This window comes from Rhea americana, unplaced genomic scaffold (assembly GCF_003343005.1).
Source record: "Rhea americana isolate MKP2758 unplaced genomic scaffold, rheAme1 scaffold_152, whole genome shotgun sequence".
NCBI lineage: Eukaryota > Metazoa > Chordata > Aves > Rheiformes > Rheidae > Rhea > Rhea americana.
Genome location: NW_028185617.1, coordinates 547,457 through 571,046, shown reverse-complemented (window position 1 = coordinate 571,046; position 23,590 = coordinate 547,457). Strand labels below are relative to the sequence as shown.

General features: G+C 36.2%; 1 protein-coding gene across 1 annotated transcript in view; it reads right to left on the bottom strand.

Annotated features, from left to right (window-relative positions):
* CADPS2 (calcium dependent secretion activator 2) overlaps nt 1–23,590 on the bottom strand; it is a 277,978-nt gene that overhangs the window by 107,468 nt on the left and 146,920 nt on the right. The window contains exons 10-12 of the mRNA XM_085299698.1: nt 14,138–14,204; nt 8,632–8,740; nt 6,553–6,756 (exon numbers count right to left, since the gene is read on the bottom strand). Of these exons, the coding sequence (XP_085155824.1) occupies nt 6,553–6,756; nt 8,632–8,740; nt 14,138–14,204 (380 nt within the window). The remainder of the gene's footprint in view (nt 1–6,552; nt 6,757–8,631; nt 8,741–14,137; nt 14,205–23,590) is intronic.

Here is a 23,590-nt window from a genome sequence, read left to right as displayed (position 1 = left end):
CTCTTTGCAAAAAGACATACATTACAATCCTTCCAGTGCTGCTGCAAAYGGAGAGCTTACAACGGGATATTTGCAACCCTGGATCATTGACCAGGACTGTGAAGTGCTACATACTCAGAAACATAAGCCAGMGATAATCTGTGTCCCAAAGACCTTCTAATTTAAATATCAGAAAACCAAACTGCAGATGGAGAAAAGGATGTGAGAAAACAGTTGGCCAACCTGGGTCAACCACGAGGCTGGGGATCGCGCCCTAATGCACTGCCAGTATTTTACCAAAGGAGGCATTTGAAGAGGGAAGTTTTGTTTGCTTTTGAGGAGCGCAGGAGAAAGCACAAAGACGACTTACTGACTGCCTGTTGAGTTGGTGGTGGAGGCTAATGTCAACCTTTCAATATTAAATGGGAGACAGGGGTAGGCAGGGGCAAGCTGGAAAAGGTGAAGAGGGGAACATGCAACTGTGGTGAAGCGACTCCACTCTTCCAGGCAGCAAAGGTRTAGAGCAGATATGCCAAAATTGCTGACGAAACTATGTAAAATAAGAAATATCTTCTTTTTCACTTTGTTTTAAAAAGATTGAATAAAATGAACATACACACACAAACACCTCAGAACCACTTTAAAAGAACTGTGTTACAGGAACATTACCTGGTAATCAAAAACTGAGCAATGCCACCATAAGATTAACTGGGGGTATTCCTTCTGTGTATGTATTATGAAATCAGTAATTTAATATTAATCATATTCTGTTTTTTTCACAAACAGACACAATTGGTTGAAAAATTGAGGGTGATAAAAACAAAATTTGAAAGAAACAATAAATTAACGTGAAAATGTCATAAACTTTTCTTCAGTGGATTGGTGTCTTGTAATAGCAATGTTTAGCCTATGTATTTGATTCTCCTTGATACAACTGTACTTAACTAAATGGAATTTCATGTTTTGTACACGGGCTAGCTATTTATTTACAACTGGTGCAACTGACTTCTATAAAATCTCTATTTATAACACTTTTTTGTGTGAGGTATTTTGATAAGTAATATTATTCCAAAAGAGAGAGGATGGAAATTACACTTATGATTCCTCATTTACCCCATTTWTTTTGGTATCTTTCTCCTTTAAATCTATACATGTATTTTTACCAGGAGACCACTCTGAACCCATGGTTGTGTAGAATGATGTTCGGTTTTGTGTTGCCTCACTAAAACATGGAAATCTCCTCATATGCTCGTCACTCCTTTGTTAYGACCAAGTTATTAACAGAGTGGCCACTACTTTCTTGGCTTTTCTAATTGTATGAATACATCTTCCAGTACATCAGTCATTAAAAAGGTGATTACCTTCTGTACCTTTATATGACTCAGGAAAATCCAATTTTTTTTATGCTTTCCCTGAAGCATGCCTCTCYGGAAAATTTCTGACTTTTCTACTGTCTTCACTTTTGTTTCGGAGCCACCTTATACTACAGAAGTGCAGCATCAAGTTGTTTTACTCATAAATAAATAAATACATTAATATCTATTTTTAGAAGCATACAACACAATCGTATTTTGATTTCAGTATCACAATTAAATGTATTTATCATATTGGTAATGTAGAGTATCAAGTTTCTTCTAAATGTCCTACATGAATAATCATAAACTGCTACACAGCATGAACAACAGACACTGTTCATATTCTGTTTAGTTAGAAAACTGTAACTTGGTCTTAGGTATATTGCTGCTGTGCATATGCAAGAATAGTATTTCCATTTTCTGTATTTGCTAAAATTGCTCTGAAGAGCAATTAGACCCTCAACGTTTTATTATAAATGCATGTATAGTTCCTCTTCAGGAGCTCCTGATGTGTCTGTTTGGATCCAGCTCTGAGGTGGCTGAATCCTGTTCATGCTATTTTAAATACTCTTTTGTACGAAGTCAGTGCAAATTTGCTGGTACATGCCTCCAACATAATCAATATTTTATTTCTGCTGCTCCTTGCATTCTTTTTTTTTTTTTTTTTTTTTCCAAATTAGGTGTCAGCCAAGCTTTTATTTTAAGAGATTGTACCTTATATTAATTATCATATGATTAAAGGTAAGGCTGAAAGAGTAAATCAAATCTTCAGAGAGTAATGATTAAGAATGTAATTCAGTGCAGAATTCAGTTATAAGGAAAACAGGCTTTCAACAAAATCTAAACATGAAACTTCAAGAAAAATTCTCCTTTTTGTAAACTTAAGTCTGTGCTGAATTGGACACTACAAATAAATATGAATATCTTCGTATTAGAGACCTTGTTTACTACAACATTATTAGCCCAGGATTCTCTTTTTACTCTTGCAAGCTAGATAAGGAGAGAAATAAAACTCCTGAAAAAGTTCATTTTTGATTTTATAAGAAAAAGAAATCTTAGCCACATAATGCATTGCAAAATTTTATTACAAAGGTTCAGTGACTATTGCTGTGGGTAGGCGAGGTGTTGAAAGAGCAAGTTACCTCCCTCTGCCTTACCAAGGCTCAGCAGCCCAGCGGTAGGGAAGGACAAATGGGGTTTTCATTGTGCTCTGCTGCACTCAGAGCTGCCAATATGCATATGGAAAGGTTTCCTGTGGAAGGGTTTCACGTGGAAAGGTTTCAGAGCCTTGAAGGGGAACTGGGAAAAGAAATGGGCTCCTTTGAATTTGGACGTGGACAGGGAAAACATTTCGTAGAAAGCTGATACGGTAGGTTCCTTTAAAAACAAACACAGAAGCTTAATCCAGGTTGGAGACTCTATTGATTCTAACACAGAGTATTTGAAAATTAAAAATACTGGCTAGAGAACAGAAAGATTAGAAAGCAACTATGAAAGTCTGGTGGAAGCACCCCAAAAGATTTCTCCTTTACTAAAGCAGTCTTCATTTTCTCAAAGCACTTAAAATCCAGTGCACTTTAACTCAAAGAGCTATAGTTCACATCTATTCAGCACCTTTAAAACCAAGGGAATACTGTCTGTTAAAAAAAAAAAAAAAAAAAAACCTTTAGACAGAAATTAGTTCAGTTGCCCTTGTAGTGAAAACAATGCAAACATAAAATGTATTCAGTAATGAAAACAATGCAAGTATAAAATGTAACTCTACTCCTTCTAAAACAATTGCTGTTAGAATTATACCAAATACTGAAGCCTTACATATATCATATTTACGATGGACTAAGTCCTAGATGTTTGACACACAGCATCTGGCCCAGTTCAAGTGCTACAGAGCAAAAAAAAAATGATCTTAAAAAAAGATGGGGTTTAATTTAAAAACTATYTATATGTAATTTACATATTTTTTAGCAGATGTAAAGATATAAGCTACACTGATTGACAGCTTTCAGTAAATAAGTCACTGCAGAGTCTCTTAAAAACAAAACAAAAAAAAAGAAAAAGAAAAAGAGGAGGTTGTTCTGGAATTAGTAAGGAATTATTTTATGTGGAACAAGACAGCAATAACTGCAAAAGACCATCCTTTTATATCTAAAAGGAAAGGTTTCTTAATTGTCATAGATCATAGAATCTACTACAGCTTACAAGAACAAAATCCTTGAAGAATTTTGACTTAAGAATATACAAAATTTTGGCAAGGGAAAAAAATATTGTCATTTGTACATTTAGTTTCATCAAAAATTTTAAAAGCATATTAGATAAAATTCTTGCACTTTGACAAGTTATTATTTTCAGCTAATAATATGATGTTAACTTTGAAAGAGAGAATTTTGTCTACAAGGTAACAGAAAATACAATATATAAAAATGTTGAAGCATGTCTGCTTAAGTTGGTTTTCTCTCCACCCAGGAGTTTAAGGGTATCTACATTTTTTCAGGCTACTACAGGTTATTTTTGTATGTTGCATCAGGACAGCTAAATTGCATCTCTTATGTTCCTAGAGGATGAGGAAGATTAGGACAGACTTGCAAGGCTTCAACATTATTAAATTACATTTGCTTTATGCAAGTTTGTTTTCTGCCTGTTGTGTGTGTATGTGTGTGGGGGGGTGTGATATAATTTCAGAATGAACACAATGTGGTCCTGTATTGGTTGGAAGGGCTTACATAGTGCATTAACTGAAAAATAAGCTACACAAAAAGGTAGTTGATAAACTCTCTAGTCAAAAGTGCAGCATATAGCAAAGCAGAAAAAATGGAAACGAGTTTCAGTGAAAATATAAATTAGCTCTCAAATACCTGACTTCATATCTTCATTAAAAATAAAATAATCTTARTTTTATACAAACATTTTTTCTAGGAGGAAAAAGAATTAACTTTTTAGGAAACTGAAAATATTGTTGAAATCTGACAAAAGATCAGAAATAGATTCTTCTTAGGAGTAATATTTTGCCCCAAGAAAATGATATAACGTAAATCTTACCTGTAAACCTCAGTTTTTGCAGTTTCTTAAAAATTGATTCATTCATTATACCAATTTCTCCCTCAAGTGCATGATATGGAAGAATAAAATTTTCCTCATGAAGGCAGAATTGGATTTATTACAGAAATTAGTCAAACTGATTCTTTTAAGCCTAAACTTCAAAATAACTCAAATTTCACACTCTATTGCAAGGAATTTTATGAATTAATTACAAAATACTGACATTGAAGTGTATTAAACCCAATAACAAATAATGTTTTAAGCACTGATTTCTGATCTATATACACTTCATCATATCAGCTTGTTCAAGGTGATACATAAGCCCAGGAGAAAAATACATGATATATAAAGGCTTTTGAGTTTCCCTTAAACTGCCCTTAAAACAAACTTTATTTTTCATTCCACTTAATGAATGGCAGTCATGTTAAATGTCTAAAGTAAAATCAAGATATGTGAGACTTATCTTTCAATTCTTTATCATTATCATTAATTTAATCTCTGAAAACATAATATATTCCAATTTAGAATTGTTTTTTATATTTCAGCTTTGCAACATGCTTGCTGCTCCATACCAATGTACAGCAAGCCTTTTTCATTTGTTTTTTAAAGACTGTGAGTTTTTTACTCAAAGCAGTGTGGGCACCATGTGGGCTTCCAAGTGAAAGCATTCTGAATTAATAAAAATTATAAACTTCTAGAGTACCTTTTCTCACTGGATGAAGTATAAGTACGTTTTAAATTCCTCTTTCTTTTAATATCTCCTCATCTGCTCCTACAACATCTAACTAAGCATAGAATTATGTTCACACCTTTCACTGCCTATCAAGTTTGGTAAGCAAAAATCAAGGCTTGCAACCTTCTTTGCCATGTACTGTGTTTTCTTTCACTTCCATGCAATCACAGCATCCAGAAGAAAAGTATTTGGCTGTTTCTAACTAGCTTACTACTTTTATGCTTCCTAGCTGCTGCATATGAAATAGAAATGTTAGGAGGGTAACACAGGATATTCCCCAGAAYCGAGCCTGCATTCAGCTAATTGGGRGAAGATGGATAGAAGCACTTTCCTGCTGTTGCTCCACCTTTGCTTTAGTAGAGTCATCGTCTCCCTTCTGCAAAATACTTCACCTTTAGCACCCCATCGTGGTGCCTGGCTAGTTCACTTTTTCTAACTGTTTCAGATTAAAAATCCCAAAGAAGTCAACGCATCTGTGACGCAAGACATGCTTTATCAATTTTCTTTACAACACAGCCAGGATTTTGGTTGGCTAACAACCAAATATGGTAAAATAATAAATAATAACCAAATAATCGCACAACAAGAAATTACAGGATGGATGAAAGGACTTGAGGTCAAGTGGTAGTAGGACTGACAGAGAAGGGTTTGAGTCAGCCTGCTACAGACTTTGGGTATTAAACCAAGTTGAGTCTAAACATGTGTCTTCCCTCTATCACTCTACACGTACAGATGATACTGAAGAAGAATTACTACACACAGTCATGATATTGCAGACACTTGATGGCTATTACAAAAATCCTTGTATCGCATTGGTTTTATAGGACAGAAAAGTTGCTCCTCTCAGCTCCCAAAACAAAAAGTCATATATGCTTTCTATGTGCAGATATCTAAATATGGCATACTTTAAAATAGATTACATGAAAAAATATATATGTTTAATAGATGTTACTTGATTTTCTTTGTGGCTATATTTTTCTCAAAGAAAAAAGAGGAAATCTTAAATTTGAATTATTATCATTTAATATTACTTTAAAGTCTTCACTGCAATTTTGAGAATATATTTATGTTTAATGTGTAATAAAGATGTCATAAATCTACGAAAATCTGTGAGTAAATTGATGCTTCTCTATCCAACACCACACTGGCTGACTACTGAAAAATACAATGTACAGTGAACAACCATCTCCATAGTAATATATGGGTCAACTGTAGCGAATATGAAGCTAATTACCATATTTTCATGGATTATAATAAAAATAATGATCTTCAAGTCAGGATTTCCCTGGCTGGTAATAATACTCTGAGGTAGAGCTCACTAGCAAAAAACTGCTAGGCACATTTCCCTAGTCAATGAGTTCTGCTTAATTAATCTTCACTGAGGGAACCACTACATATTACCCACTAAAAACAAAATAAACCTCCCAAAAGATAAAATAAGGAACTTACAAAGCGGGGATATATCTGTATTGACACTTCCTCCTTTAGGATTCATCTTCTGAGCCTGACTTGCAGGAATAGGTTTATATGATTGACCTGTGGCTCTGTACATCGCTTGAACCCACAGTATTCTATCCTGCTCATCGTCACTGGCAAATATTACTGTGTCACCTTCTTTAACAGCATTGAAAAACATTCGACCACCCTGAAGACCTGGAGCAGGAGATAAAAAGGTAATGTTAATAAGTAAAAGTTACAGCTGGTTAATCGTTAATGTTTACTAAAATAATTAACTAGTTTTCTTCTATGTGTAGGGGGAGGGGGCAAAAAAGAACATAAATTCTATAGTTATTTATGATCTGGCAGTATGATAAAATCATGAGCTATAGGTATTAAACGGAAACATACAGAAGTAATAAATACAACAAGAATAAATTCAGAAGTTATGTGATTAAATAGCTCTAAAAATCAAGTTTGTTTTTTTCTATTGGATTTTTTTTCCATTAAAGAACTGCTTTCTGAACCCCTTTATACTTTCAGTTTCCATTATATGAGTTTTATTATTTTTAAGAAGAATTTGGTTTCCTGAAAAAAACAACCAAAATTTTTTTGTCTAATTATCAAGTGGCCTGATAATTTTGATAGGTGTCCCCCATTCTTGCATTTTGAGCAACAATGAAATATGAGTTTTTTATTCATCTTCTCCATGCCATATGTAATTATATATTCCTCTATTATATCCTCCTTCAGGCATCATCATTTACATGGAGCTACTGGAGAGAGTCCAGCGTAAGGCTACAAAGATGATCAGAGGGCTGGAGCATCTGCCCTATGAGGAACGTCTGCGAGAGCTGGGCCTCTTCAGCCTGGGGAAGAGAAGACTGAGGGGGGATCTGATCAATGTGCATAAGTACCTGAAGGGAGGGTGTCAAGGGGACGGGGACAAACTCTTTTTAGTTGTCCCATGTGACAGGACAAGAGGCAATGAGCAGAAATTGAAGCATAGGAATTCCGCCTGACCGTGAGGGGGAATTTCTTCCCTGTGAGAGTGACAGAGCACTGGAACAGGTTGCCCAGAGAGGTTGTGGAGTCTCCTTCTCTGGAGATCTTCAAGGCCCGCCTGGATGCAACCCTGTCTAACATGCTGTAGGTGACCCTGCTGAGCAGGTAGGTTGGACTAGATGATCTCCAGAGGTCCCTTCCAACCTTACTGATTCTATGATTCTGTGATCACTTTCTTAGCTGGAAGTTGCCATCTACTTAATCTCTTCTTGAACAAAAGCAGGTCCATACCTCTGTCATCTCTGCTGCTCCTTTCTTGGTACTTTTTTTGGTTCTAGTATTTCTTTTTGACAGAGTATAACCAAAATAGCAATGTTCAACCTGTGTCTGCACAAGAGTTTTTTTTTTTTATGATATAAAATTGTTGGGCTTTCCAAACACCTTCTAAACCTTGCTTGCCTTTTCAATTATTCTAAACGTTGTGCCAACGTTTTCAAAGAGCAATCTTCAGTAACTTAAAGGTCTCTTCCATGAGGGTAGTTATTTCGTAACTCTCCATTGTGTAGGTACAGTCAAAATGTTTTTCTCTACTTCTGCAACTTTGATTTCCCGCTGCCAATTTATGGCTAAATTGGATAGTTTTGCTGATATTTTTGTTCTATTTTTGATTACTCTGAGTAACTTCTCTTACTCTGAGTAACTTGTCTAGTAAGCACTGATGTTATTCACCTTATTTTCTAAATGATTTAGCAATATACTTTACAGTACACTGCCATATTATTMCACCATCAAAAACAAAAGGGAAAAATGAAACACTGATTAGAACTCACTATTTTTTCCTTTGTATCACACACAGCTGTGTAACATTTCAGACAACCTTAGTCTGAAGTTTATTGTTATTTCTTTCTACAACTAGATTCTTTTAAAAGCATGATTTTTCTCATTAGAAAATCTTACAAGAATACCTTCAAAACTTTCTGATGCAGGAAAAAATGACCCTGGTGTTGTTAGCTGGTGGATCAAGATGAACAAAGTGAATCAGCAGTTTTATATATACAAGTCATACTTCAAAATCATGAAAAGTACCTGTGTGAGGAGCTGTATAATCCACAGTATATCCTTCGAGTTGCATCAGTTCCTGAGGCTCAGATTTCTTTTCTCTGTAACTGCACATGGCAAATGTGTACTGGCTAACCTGAGTGAGAAAGGAGTTCTTAATTGTCAAATTCCATTCCATAGCTTTACTTGACAGCAGTCAAAGCGTATCACACGTTCCAGCCACTGTGTAAATTAGCTCTCAGTAGAGCCAAAGAAATCAAAATATCTTTTTGAGAAATATTTTATGCTACATAAAAATTTCAGTATTCATTCTCCTTTGCCATTTTCTGAAATGTGATGTATTCTGGGGTATGGCTTTAAGAAAAATTGAAAGGAAGCAAAGTAGGTACTGTTAGGGAAAATACTTTGTATTGAGCAAACTGCTCAGCCTACTGTGCGAGAGAGAAAGTCCTGTATTCCATAAAGCTAGAGAAAAAAAGACTTTTCTATGTAAAAGGACTCTTTGCAGAGGGACTTCCAGAACAATTATCATTCAGCTGAAACTATGAACACATAATCTGGGCAATAATAATCAGTAACAGCTGAGGGAGGAAAAGGAATCACTGACAGAAACTGAGGTGTTACCAGCTTTAAATAAAGAGCTAGAAGAACATAAAAGGTGATGAGAACAGGGAGCTTCTCAATCTGCAAACACTTGAGACTTAAAAGAAGTGAGTTTTAACGGGCCTGTGCAGCTCCTGTCTCCTGGGACTGTAGGACGTCTGGCCAATTCACAGGTAAGATTTTGTTAACTTTAGGATGACAACATCACTTGCTAGGTTTGCCAAATTATGCAAGGATCCAAGGAACGTTGTCTGATAAATGAAGGACTCTGTTTATCTCAGCTGCTGGTTGCTCAGCTAATCATAACCTAGATGTATTACTTTGGCTATAATTTCATGAATTATCCTTTTTGAAGTCAAATTTCAACAGCTGACATTCTGCTTAATTTGTATTCTAGTGGGTGCTGTACCTGCACACTGCTAAACCTCAAAATACAACGACTTCAACTGCCATTGATGAAAGACCTTGGCCTCTTTGGGTAAAAGAAAATAAAAATGGAAGGAATGTAACTATTATCTGCATAAAGCTCTCAAAATATTGCATTGTTTTGAATATTTTTTGGTTACATTTATTCTGAGATTCCTTCACCAAACTTGATTATGCTATACTATTTGGATACTGAATATATGTCCTCTTCCACAGAGTAAAAAGCAAAAGGAACAAGTATAATAGCTTCCTCCATAAAATTGCAACCAGGCCCAAAGTGATGAACTAATTATTTAGAATTGCAGAAGAAGTCTAAAATGAAGAGAGACTAAAGAGAGAGATTCCAAATTAATTAAAGTTAAGTTAGTTTTACAGGATATATATTCGAACTTCTGATTTATGTATATAATTTCTACATACGATATTAATTTAGAGCAATTAATTTAAGTAAGCAAGCAACAAATTCTATTGTAAAATAAATATGTTTGAGTGATATTGTATGGCTAGAAGTCAGAAAACTAAAAACTCAAGTTTAGTAAATCCACTTAAATGGGATGTAATAAGGAGAGACAACTAAGTATAAATTAAAAAGCAAACCAAAACCTCATTTTCATAAATACAGATTTTTCAGGCCGGAAAAGACTATCACAATCAGCTAGCCTGTCCCTGGAATAACACATACTACAGTTAACCTAACTATTTTTGCATTGAATCCACAGTTTCTCTTTCATGTATGTATTTAAGAAAAGTACTGTATTTTAGTTTTAAGGTTTTAAATGATGAAGAATCTATCACATYCCAAGCTAAGTTCTTCTAGTTATCCCTACAGTTAAAAATTTGTCTTTAATTTCCAGCCTGACTTTGTCTAGCTTTAGTATCAGCAATTTGATGTGATCATTATTCATTTTTCTGCTAAATTTTTCATTTATTATTCAAAGCACCTTTTCCATTTAAATTCTTATTCAACATGATTAAGTCATCTCCTTTTCTTTTTTTTTTCCCCATGTTGGCTGATTAAATTGGATTTCTCAAGTTTTATGTTTTAAGGCAAGTTTTCCAGACTATAATTCTCTCTCACTATTTTTTTTAACTTCTCATTTATTCTAATTTTCAGTGCTTCCCAAATTCGTCCAGATATTAGACCTGGGCTCAGCTACTAATCTTGTCATTAGTCTTATGAACAGAAGCAATATTGCCTGTCTTACTACTTGATTTTACCTTGTTTATGTGTCCAAGAGCCACATTTGTCCTAGTGCACAAGCATCACAGAGGGAGCTATTGGTTCATAATATACCTCTCAATCCTTTGCTGCAGTATTACCGCATTTCATGAGACCTCACTCTTCTCCCTCTTGTAAACTCAGCCTACAGATTTAATTTTTTATAGTTGACATTGCAGTAAAAAAACATCTCTAAGTACTCTATTTTGTCAGATGACATAACCTAGCAGACATCCATATCACTCAAATTTGCAATTCAACAATTCCATGTAACCACACTACATAGACAATCTGAGTCATCAGAAAGGAAGCTAGTAGCCCTAACTGGGGAAAATGCATACATCCCCATTTCTTTCAGATTTTTCAGCCACTTTATCTTTTTGAAGAGCAGGTTGTAGATGGTCTAGACTTCATGTTTGTTCTTTTTTTTTTTTTTAAATCATATCAGCATTATAAGAAATGGATTATAAYGATATTGATTGTATTTTTATTAATAGTTTTCAAATGCTTTCTGGTATTTTAAAGTAATAATYTAGTGAAAAGCTAGTCATGTAAAAATAAGCCTTATATTTCATAATATGTTAAAAATCAGAAATCTTAAAGCCTATCCACCCAGAGGGACAAGCAAAAAACAACCAAACAAGCAAAAAMCTCCAGAGCAAAAAAGAAGTTCCTACAAAATAAAGAAATATAAAACTTGTCTCGTCTGATTACATTAGCAGTCTCTTTGACCTTTTCCCWTAGTATCTGTGGCTGCTCTCAGTTGCTATAAGGGAAGATATAAAGCAGTTTCTGCAGAATCTGAAATAATGCTTAAGATAGAATTATGACTGGTTTCAAATATTTTTAATTAATGGAGCTCTAGGTAGCTTCCCCTTAGAATTCAGCAAACAAATACCAATACTGGATGAAGCAAKGAGTACTCAAAACTCAGGATTATGTAGAACACATTTTTTTTTATCCAACAACAGAATCAAGCTGCCTTTTTAAATAGTACTATTTGATAGGAGAAAAGGAAATCCCCAACCTATGACCACATCTACCTGAATTTCATAATTTTCATAGATCCAAACATCTGAATATGAGCCATTTTACCTACTATGTAACAAAGTGAAAGACCAAYGGCAAACYCATGAACGCAGGACAGACATYAAAGGCATTAAAATTTTCAGCCCCTGTAACCTTCCGATAACATTGAGCTGTTCCTTCACAAACAACTAAACTTCAAATACATGCAGCAATCACAATATGCACGTTATTCATATTGCTCTCTTGAAAAATCARTATTATTCATCTAATGTCACGCCTCAGTCAGATTTCAAAAACATATGTAAACCAYACTGATAGCCCCTATCTTATAACTGAATTTCATGTCCTTAATGTAGCTCAATACAAGGTAAAAGCTAAGCTATCGGGAAAGAATCATCAATGTGCCAGTAATAAATCAATATAACAGGATGATATTCCTTACTGAATGCTTATTTCACATGTCAGCCTCATCATACTGTCAGCATAAGTAATGTATGGATTACATAAATAAGTCAGAGCTGTCCAGACAGTCAATATTGATTTAATGAAGTGTCTTTTATATAGCCTTACTGTGTTTCATAGCTGCTTTAAAATGAAATAGTGATATCTAAATCCCATCATAATCTGAAAACTCCCACAATATTCTCCCTTGACTCTTCTCTTTGAGAATAGAAAGCAGGAGAGAGTTAATTTTAACTTGGCTGGAATCTACTGTTTTTCTCAGTTGTCTTGAATATTATACAGARAAAAAGACCATGGGTATCTTAGGTGGTTTTTTGCACTTCTTCAAAGCTCAGCTGCAGTCTGTGACTAGGAAGAAGCAAACAGGTCTTTTTGTGAAAGTGAGGATGTAAAGTAGGAGGAGTGTGAAAGAAGAGCACATAGGATGAGGGAGCATCCTATCTGTTTCGGAGGATGGGGGTAGACTTTAAGAAGTTATTTTTGCTTCTCCATGCTTTATAAGCCTTTCCACCTTGGGAAGACATCTTCCCAATCATTGATAATCTTAGTAAACTTACGAGTAGGCCTCATCTTCACACAGAATCTTAGCAAGACCAGAGCCAAAATGAATTCACTAACTTTTCCAGATGACCTTGTTTGACCTTATAACCATCGCTTCTTAATTATCAATATTACAGTCAATTCCAYTGAAGCCAGTGGAAGTAAGGTACTGATTTAAGCTTAGAAATAATAAGAYGTAAATACTCTCAGCTTTTCTTTATTGAAGAACTTGCTCAGGATTTTTAACATCCTTACAATTTTCATGATTTTAGGAGAATGAAAGGAACAGGTCCTGAGTATGACTGACAGAACGCTAGAGAAACGGATCAAGGCTTCTGTAAATTAGTTTTAGAAGCTCRTTCTTAAAAAAAGACATCCTCTGCATAACAAGCTTCATCCTCCATATGACTTGCATATGAAGTTACGGAGACTTGCATCATCACCGTAACACTTTCCTGTCAACAAAAAAAGGGCACACAGGAGAACAGCCCTTTCTCAACACCTGAAATGTCAAATTTGTAACGGCAATCTGAAGACAAGCACAAACAGAAAATAATGATTCTCCAAAGATTTTTTAAAATTGTTCRTTTCTCAGTTTTGACAACTCAAAATCTACATTTCTATTCCTAATGTATTAGTTATCTGTTAGCATCAAAATTCACTGGATGTGAAGATACTTACAGTTCTGGATTTGTACAAAAAGTTAAGAAAAATCAGCTCAGCGCATTTCTGTGGTGAAGAGCACATGCTGCACTAGATTTTCCATATACACTACACAATTGTATTTTGCACAATTTAATATTACGAAGAACAAAAAATAGCATTATTTTAAAAAAATATAAAAAAGCTTATTCATAATTATTGTTGCTATTACTTAACATTAAGGGCAGGAAATCATTGCTGAAGTAGAATAAATGAAACAGTAAATAACCTACTGCTTAAAATATTATTTTAAATTGAGTGCTGATAGCTGACAACAGGATGTTTCAAGATCACATTGTAATTTCTATGTTTAAGTTCAAACATTGATCAATGTATGGACTGATTTATATATTTGCAAAACTCAGTGATACTTTTGTTTATTAAATATCAAAATTTAAATTATCCTGGGAAGTCTCTGTGCTGTAAGAAGCTTGGAACTGTGCTCCAGTATATGAAGATACTGATTGAAAAAAYTGCTGCAGAAACCATCCACAAGAGAATTAGTAGTATTTTTAATGAAATTTCACAGTCTTCATTTGACATATTACTAACCTGAACAAGAACAAAGTAGCGCTTTTTCCACCGCTTCCAAACCTTCTGTCCTAGAGCATACAAATATCTGCAAAGCAAAATAAGGTAATGTAGTTATTGCATTCTATAAGCATGATAGGATCCAACAGAAATAAATGTATTAATTTGATTTACTATTGAGCTTCTCTTCAATTTAAATGTCATTATATCTAAAGAGGAATTTTTTTTTCCTCCTATTTACTCAGACCATAAGAATACAAAAAGAGTGTCCTTTTCAGTCAAACCTAGGCTTTATAAAAATATTTTTTTTWAAAAAATAGTAGAAACTAAGCATTACACTGTTTAAGGCTTACCTGCTCATTACTCTTATTTTGCCAATTACCTTTAAAAATTCAGCAACAGCTTAAAGTAGAACAATCTTGACTACATAGAAATACTGAATATTAGAAAAGTTCAACTCCTGCCTTACACATATATGTATAAATCTTTGGTTTCCATAGCTCTATTTGCGTACATTTCTCTAGCCTGTAAGGAGTCAGTTACAGTGTCAGTTTGTCAAAATGCTCAAATAACAAAATACCAGCAAACAAACAAGACTAAATTTTTCCAGTGTAAACAAGAGTCAAATTTTCTGAATACAAGCTGTCCACCACAGAGACTCTTTAAATTTAAATAGTTGTCCCCTAGGCAACTTCCAGCATTTGAATCATAGAATCAGTAACGTTGGAAGGAACCTCCRGAGATCATCTAGTCCAATCCTCCTGCTCAAGCAGGGTCACCTAGGGAATGGTAGACAGGGTTGCATCCAGGTGGGCCTTGAAGATTTCCAGAGAAGGAGACTCCACAACCTCTCTGGGCAACTTGAATCAGGTGCTGTAGTCAGGAATGTTAAGAGTATCAACCAGTGAGACTATTAAAACCACAGATATTGATATCACTTGGTGGTCAAGAAGCCCCTTCATTGCCAAGAAGTTACAGCCAGTTTTATGACATTGTGTCAATGTGTTTTTGCCATTTTGGTCATGCGGCTGTATGGTTAATAGAAAGAACAAGAGGAAGAGGATGAGTTCTGCACCTATCAGGAAGAGCCTAGAAACACTAAGAAATTGCTTCTTATGAAACTAGACAGAAGAGGAAAACATCACCCATRAGATGTCCTATCTTGCTGGTTGGCCTCTATAAAGGGCCACTGGTGTGACCAGCTACAGGGCAGAACAAAGCTCCAAATCCTTGCTCAGGTCAACGGGCACTGGCTTCACAGGGCTCTTTCCAGAGAACCTTGGCAGGTATACTATAGAGAAAGTTATGACCAGGATCAGAGACGGGACATGTGCCTTTGTGGTAAGATAACAGTGTCTGTAGATCTCTATTTTCTGATGTATTTTGGTGGCTCTGCTGCCAGACAGTTTTCAGCTCTGTCAGAACACAAACCACTCTCATGGAACAGGCAGGTAAGATCTGTATGTTTGTTCCCCTTTTCCATGACAAAATGACAAAATTGTCTAACAAACAGGAACGTTCAGTGTACTCTGTTTTGGCAGATTACATAATGGGTCCCTCATTATTATAACACAGATACCTTGCCTTTCTTCATCTCCTGTTACACCAGTGTTGAAATGGTGTTTCAAAACAGCCAAGCATGATCCCCTAAATTAGAACATTTACTTTCACCAAAGTGTGACACATTTTCCGCCATTAATGTTTTCTCTATTGTGGATTACCATGAGGAGCAGGGAGGGAAAATGGCCAAATTTCACTCAGCCTTGAAGAAGAATGGCTGGGGATAGAAAAGAAAAGGGGTCTAAAGATAGCCTTTGGGCTCTCTTAACCTACATGGTGTTTCTGCCAGGATATCTCTAAGAATATCCTACAGGTTTCTTTGCTGAAGTCAGAGAACATTTACCTCATGGCCTGCACAGAGTGACAGAATACCGAGTTCACAGAATCACAGTTGAGGTTGGAAGGGACCTYTGGAGCTCATGCAGTCCAACCCCCCTGCTCAAGCAGGATCACCTAGAGCACGTTGCACAGGATTGGATCCACGTAGGTTTTGACTATCTCCAGAGAAGGAGACTCCACAACCTCTCTGGGCAACCTGTGCCACTGCTCTGTCACCTTCACAGTGAAGAAGTTTTTCCTTATATTCAGGTGGAATTTCCTATGTTTCAGTTTGTTCCTGTTTTCTCTTGTCCTGTCTCTTGGCACCACTGAAAAGAGTCCAGTCCCATCCTCTTGACATCCTCCCTTAAAGTATTAGTAGATATTAATAAGATATTATTAATCRCCTCTCAGGCTTCCCTTCTGCAGGCTAAACAGCCTTTTGTCATAAGAGATCTCTCTTGTGGGAGAGCCAGTCCTCTAATCATCTTTGCAGCCCTATGCTGGACTCTCTCCAGTAGTGGCATGTCCCTCTTGTACTAAGGAGTTCTCAAATGCTACAGTACAAAGATATCTTTACCGAGTTCCCATCACTCTTGGCATGTCTTAAATAACTGTAAAGAAGTCATAGACTAACAGAGGATTCCTCTTAGTCCAGATTAATCTTTTTTATTGTCAGCAACAGTGATTCTAACAGGAAAACAGAGGAAATGAATAACCCAGTCTGGGGTGGAAAAGTGCTTTTAAAATACAAGATATTAATAGCACATTGCTTGCTTTTTAAATTACTTTTCATGTCAGATATGCCACATGTTTCTGCAGTATAGGCAGAACTCCCACAAGTTATAGTAAGTTCAAAATTATAAGAAAGCATGAAAAGAAAAGAAATTAAATACCAATGTTCACTTCTCCTTCCTGTAAATCACACTTAAGTTAGGTGCTAAATAGCAGGTTCTTTGGGGAAATAAAAGAGTAGAAAATTGACTGTTTAGCTTCAAAAATCTGCTGGTCTTAGATAAGAACAGGTAGCAAATACATTAGCATTCATGACACAAAGCTAGGATTTAACATAGAAGTGCAAAGCCTTATGGCACTTGGTTTTACAAATCACTATAAACACACAGTGATAATCTTACATCATTAATCCCTCTGCCAGTTCCATCTCTCGTGGTAACAGGTTTTTTTTTCTACCATAGAAAATTTAAGTCCTTTCCAAGGGATTTAGCCTATGCTCATTTCAAGTGTACRAGCTCCTGTAAGATCAGAAGGAGATTAATACTTACTCAAGAGTCTAACATTTACACCCCAAACCAACCAAATTCCTAGACTCTTAAATCCTATTTAAGCTTCTCTTTCCCATTCATTTTCCACTGAAATCAATGAAAAGTGAAGAAGCTAGAAACCTTGTTAAATTTGGACAGTAGTTTAGGATTTGTAGAAGCTGCAGTTGATGTCCAGGAAACAAAAAGTCTGTAAGAGCCAATTCTGAGACATAAATGTCACTTGGGTTTCACAAGTTTTCACAAGAAAGCCAACAGATTCAGAAATGAACTAAGTCCTAAGGTTAAGTTGAAGAATATTTTATTTTTAGGTTGAGTATGACTCAACCTAAAATATATATATATATATATATATATATACACACACACACACACACACACTTTAGGTATGACTTTGAACAAGTCTCAGCTAAACATCTGTGCCACAAGCCAGAGCAGCTCCTCTCATAGTCACAAATTTACAGAGCTGCAGCCTGTTTCCCTCTACCCATACACATGACTACATTCACTTAGAAGCTTTGCTCACTCTCTTCAGYCAAAATACATTGAGAAGAAACACTGACTCTTTTAAACAGCTTCAGCAGCAATAAGAAATATACAACAGCCATTCCTTCAAACGCTGTACTTTAGGTAAAATATTCCATGCAATAGCACAGTGTTCAACTACCCTCATAGTAAAAAAAAAAAAAAGAAAAAAAAGAAAAAAAAAAGGGTTGTCTTATGTTCAAGTGGAGTCTCCTGTGTTTCAGCTGTGCCCTTTGCCTCTTGTCCTGTCACTGCGCACCACTGAGAAGCATCTGCCCTGTCCCCTTGGCACCCTCCCATGAGGTATTTACATACACTGACAATATCCCCCAGAGCCTTCTCCTCTCCAGGCTAAACAGTCCTAGCTCTCTCCTTGCTCCTCTCTGCCTTTGCTCCTATGAGAGATGCTCCAGTCCCCTAATCTCTGTGGACCTTCACTGCACTCACTCCAGTAGCTCCATGTCTTTCTTGTCCTGGGGAGCCCAGCACTGGACATAGCACACCAGTGGTGAGGAGAGAGGAAGGATCCCCTCTCTTACCCTGCTAGMAACACTTCCTAATGCAGCCCAGGAGGCTGCTGGCAACTTTTGCCAAAAGGGCACATTTTTGGCCCATGGTCAACTTGTTGTCCTCCCAGCTCCTTCTCTGCTCTTCAGCTCTTTGGTCACCAGCCTGTACTGGTGCATGGGTTTACTCCACTCATGGTGCAAGACTTCACATTTTCCTTTGCTGAACATCATGAGGTTCCTCTTTGCCCATTTCTCCAGCCTATTAAGGTCCCCTCTGAATGGCAGCACAACCCTCTTGGGTATCAGCCACTCCTGCCAGTTTTGTGTCATCTGCAAATCTGCTGAGAGTGCATTTGGTCCCACCACCTAGGTCATTAATGACACTGTTAAACAGGATTGGACCCAGTATTGATCTTTGGGGGACACCTTTAGCTGGACTCARTGYTGCTGATCACAACCCTCTGAGCCTGGCAGTTCAGCCACTTTTAAGTYCGTCTCACTRTCCAGCTACTTAGTCTGTACTTCATCAGCTTGTCTGTGAGGATGTTATGGGAGACACTGTCAAATACTTTAGTAAAGTAGAAATAAACAGCATCCATTGCTGTCCCTTCACCCTCAAGCCATTTTATAATACAGTTCAGTAGTAAAAAATTTTCAACCACATGCAATCACTTCCCCTAGACTTACGCTCTTAAAAATAGTTCTAAAGTTTCCTTTTCTTAAACTATGATTTAATACTACATTCTTCTTCATTCTGAAATGGAAATGTGAATGTTGGAACTATTTTAAGTCAGAGATTAACCTGATTTCTCACTGCTTAGAATGTGGCAGTGAAGTAAACATTTAATATTTACAGTTGATTTTTCTGGAAAACAAAATTACAAATGATTGCACCTGATTGCATTTCTAGTATAAAATATTGAAACACTTGGATAAAAAYGTTCTAGACATTTTGTCTCAGTCAGTATTATTTTTTACTCTGGGAATGGGTGGAGTATAAAAACAACCAACCAACCATTTTCTTAACTAAGGGTAGTGATAACTAATTTTTAAATAAATAAGTGCTGAATATTGTGCATTTTTTGTRATATAAAAATTCAAAAATACATTAMCAATTATTTTAGTTCAGTTTTGATTATGTGATGGCATACATAGGAAAGAAGACAGCAGCTTATCTGCTCTAAGTCCACACTGCGTGAGCGCAGGTTTCTACTTTTTGATGAAAAAATCAGCACTAATGAATAGCTGAAAAACATAATTGAGTGTGGAATACTGGAGCTATTCACTGCTGGAGAAATAAGAAAGGACTTATTACTTCTACAGAGATCATTTTTAGACCAGCCTTTTTATTCTAAGGAACGAAGCAATCTATCTACATCTTGAATGATAAATTCTCTACTTGTAAAAGGCTTCATTTATCACAAACAATGAAAAAATACAGAAAGAAAAATCAATACATGTAGCAGTTTAGTCCAGCAAAGGCCTTTCTTAGAGAGAAACCTCAGTCAAGGTTGAAAGAGCAATTAATGCAGTCTCAAAAATCTGGGCCATTCTGATAGAGTTCGGTTAACATGTGGCAGAAGTAATCATCCACTTGTGAAAATGATTTTCAGTTCATTCTCAAACACCTTTCAGACACTCATGATCCCATTTAACTGACAACAATACAGGCTATCTGTGGGCATCATTGCCTTCCATGTGAGAACCAATARGGACCGAATGCCCACAGGCACTTTCAGTCATCCCTGGCTTCTCTGTCCCTTGCATAAAAGGAATCTTCCTTGCACCACATTCCTTCTTTTATTTAACCCCACGAGATTAAGCCATTTTTTTGTCTTCAGTTGAGGATGAGAGAGAAAACTGATTCGAGACAACAATATGACCTGGGTCATCAGAAGCCCAGCAGTAAACATTCTCAGATTCATTTTAGTACTTTCTCTGCTCTTGAGAAAGAGAACTAAATATGCTTTCAACAGATGGGGAAAAAAAGTCACCTTAAACTTCTGTTGTAATTATGACTGCTAAAGATATAGAAATCTTGAGGAACGTAAAGTAATACAAACACTGCATCCAAAGAAAACATATTTCAATTTATTCCAATGAGAGAGACACTCATAATATGAACAGAAAAAAAATGAGCTTTTTTTCCTCTAAACAATTTTTCATTTACAGTATTAAATGGATATAGGTATGCTGGAGGATCAGACTGAATTCTTTAACACTGATGTTCTATTGCAGTCCAGATCACTTCAATATTTGTGAACATGTATGCCAGTACTCACAGAAACTGTGAAGTAACTGCAATGGCAAACTGCAAAATTGAAAATAATAAATCCCATTTATGTCATATCCAATCTGGTATGTATGTAAACTGGGAGCTTTCCTCAGGACAAGAAACATCCTTTAACCTTGACAGGCAATAAAAGATGATATCCTTCAGATGTAATATCATTTTAAAAGTTTTCTAATTCTAATGTAATCTAATTATAATATAACGAGGTAATGCAGCACACCAGTGAAAGAGCTGGTGCTGAAGGCCAGGTACCAACTCTCTGTGTATTTTGATGCAGTTTAGTTTAGACTAGCTCTAGCCTGGTTCCATCGAAGCACAGTAAGCAGAAACAACTAGGAGATTCATTCTAAAAGTATGCTACTAATCTGAATTTAAATGCTAATGTAGATGCAGTAGGGAAGCTTCAACCTCAGTTCTTGYTCTTGAGCAACCAGTTTGGCTGTGGCAATGTTCTTTATATAGTCAGACCTTTAATCAACTCAGAAGGAGAATTTGGGGCAGAAAGAGAAAGAGCATGCAGCCCAGAAATCTCTCCATCTCACTGCATATGACACTGCAATTAGATATAGAAACTGGAGAACCTTTTTTCCAGGCATCATTTTTTCTGATCTCCAAAGCCTAAATGGCTAGGGACCTGCTAACACGAAAACCTGCTTTTGTTGCTGGGTCATACCACCAATGACGGAATCAATCAAGGARCCCTGCTCAGAGTCACATCGGTATAACCTAAAGAAATGAACTAAGCTGGCAACGAAAGCAAATCTAGTTTTAGACTCCCTGTGTTGAAAACAGCCCAGTTTGGGGAACAGTGGCCATGTCTAGTAAGAATAGTGAACTCTTTTAGGAAAATTACTTGATTTTTGTACATTTGGCTGTTATATCTTCCTTTTCACTGCCTAGGAAGCTTTAGTTTTGTAGTGATATAACTTTTTAGACAAATCAATGTAACCGGTAAGTTCTTTCTTACCTCTCACTATTTTCATAATAGGAGTATTACTTGACTCTTGAGTAGTGCTTTAAAAATTTCAGCTAATTCCTCCTCACAACACACACACTGAGGTATGTTAGCATTATTTTCTTAGCTTCTGTGGAAGAGAAACTGAGGCTGAGAAGTCTGGAGAACAGTTCAGAAGATGAGGCTCTAACACAGCAGAAGAAATGTTCAGGAAAGCCTCACACCAACCCTTGTCTTCCAGTCATTAGGAAATGCATTTCAATGGCATATAAAGCTGCTCAGTCTTTTCATTGCAGGTGTCAAATAAGAAAATTATCCATTAATTAAAAAGATATAAAAGAAAACATTTCAAAGGGAAATGGCAAATTAAGGATGTTTGTCTTCACCATTCTACTGTGCCACTTTCAGCAGCCACACGTTTCCCTGCATTAGGTATGGATCCCATGTAAGCTGTTCAAAGCAGATTTCACCTTCAGAGCTTAGATGGACTAAATCACCCTTTTGAAGTGCCCTTCTGCCTCTACTGGTTATATTAGATCCCCATAGTGRCAAGATACCAAACTTAGGCATTGCATTTCCCTACAAACAGGTGAAATGAATGTGAGACTGTACTTAAACATCATGAAAGGTAGATAATTTGACTTTCACTGCAAATTGAAATACTTTTGTGGGTATCAGAAACAAGGGCTCTGAACAAGCTTGCAAATTCTTGTTTGCCATCTGACTGCTCATTTCAAAGCACAATTYAGAACATATTATTTTTTGTTTTTGAAACAGTACTATAAAATAAAGCTACGATCTCCTAAGTATGCAATGACTGAATTTATCACTTCCTATTCTTTCTGGAAATCCTAATGGAAGAAATCTATATCTGTAGTTTAGCAATTAATAAAAGCATCACTTTAAAATGTCAAATGTAATGGATGACACATATATATTTATTTGTTTTTATTTACTTAAAAGAGTAATGAAAAGCGCCTTCTGGTTGGGTAAGCTGGGAACTGCACTTTTTTCTCCCACAGTACAGTTTTGAGATTTCAAGCCCTCACATATTAGAAAACTCCCTTTTACATTACCAGATTTCACATAAATATTGAAACCAACAAACACAATTTCTAAGTCCAATTAAAATACTCTAGCAGAAAGACACATGATGTTGCCAGTATCAGAGATGGTAGACTGCTTCTGCTGCATCTGCAGCAACTCTAACAAACATAGGAATGCTGCCAGACATTGATTTTCATTCTCACAGCATAAAGTAATAGTTACAGTTTGTTTCCTTGAATTCATGTTAGCTGAATTTCATCGTGCATTTTATGCATTCCTGGACAGGTTTGTGAAGTCCATTGAAGGTTAATATATACACAGAAACCACACCTGGCTTGGGGAGTCCTGGCCCTGAGGATGAGAGACAGGACTTTTATAACCTTGCCTAGTTATCTGCTGCCGGCCTCAATGGAAAACACCATACTGGATTAGATGAACATTTGGTCCTGCGCAATAAAGCCATTTCACATGCATATTCTAATAGAGAAATGCTGCCATGGAAAACCTCCAATTCAGAACGGCAGCTTGCAGTAGCTGCTGCAGCTCTCGATTACATTTTGATTTCAATTCACGAGTGAAAGCAAGGAAGAAAGCTTTCACTGCATGATCCAGGCAATTAGTGCTCTTAAAATATCCATTTTAGAAACTGTTTTATAAAGAAGACATGACTGTAGAGTTTTAAAAAATGCTAAAGGAGGAAAAAGACTTCTGATTCACTGAGGCTGTTCTGAAGAATCATTCTGTGGAAAAGGACATAAAAGTGGCCACCCAAAAGTACAGTCAGGCCTTGACTTTGTTCCCAACAGGATGTTGAGGGAAGTAGCAACTGGATGCTGGGCAAATATCCAGTTATATGTCACCAGAATAACCTCTTATACTCATGCATATAGTGGCTCTAGGAGTTTATTTATCCCAAAATGGTGTCTGTACTTATTGTTTGTAACAGATTTTTTTCCGTTGAATTTCCACAGTTGTTTCTTGAACCCT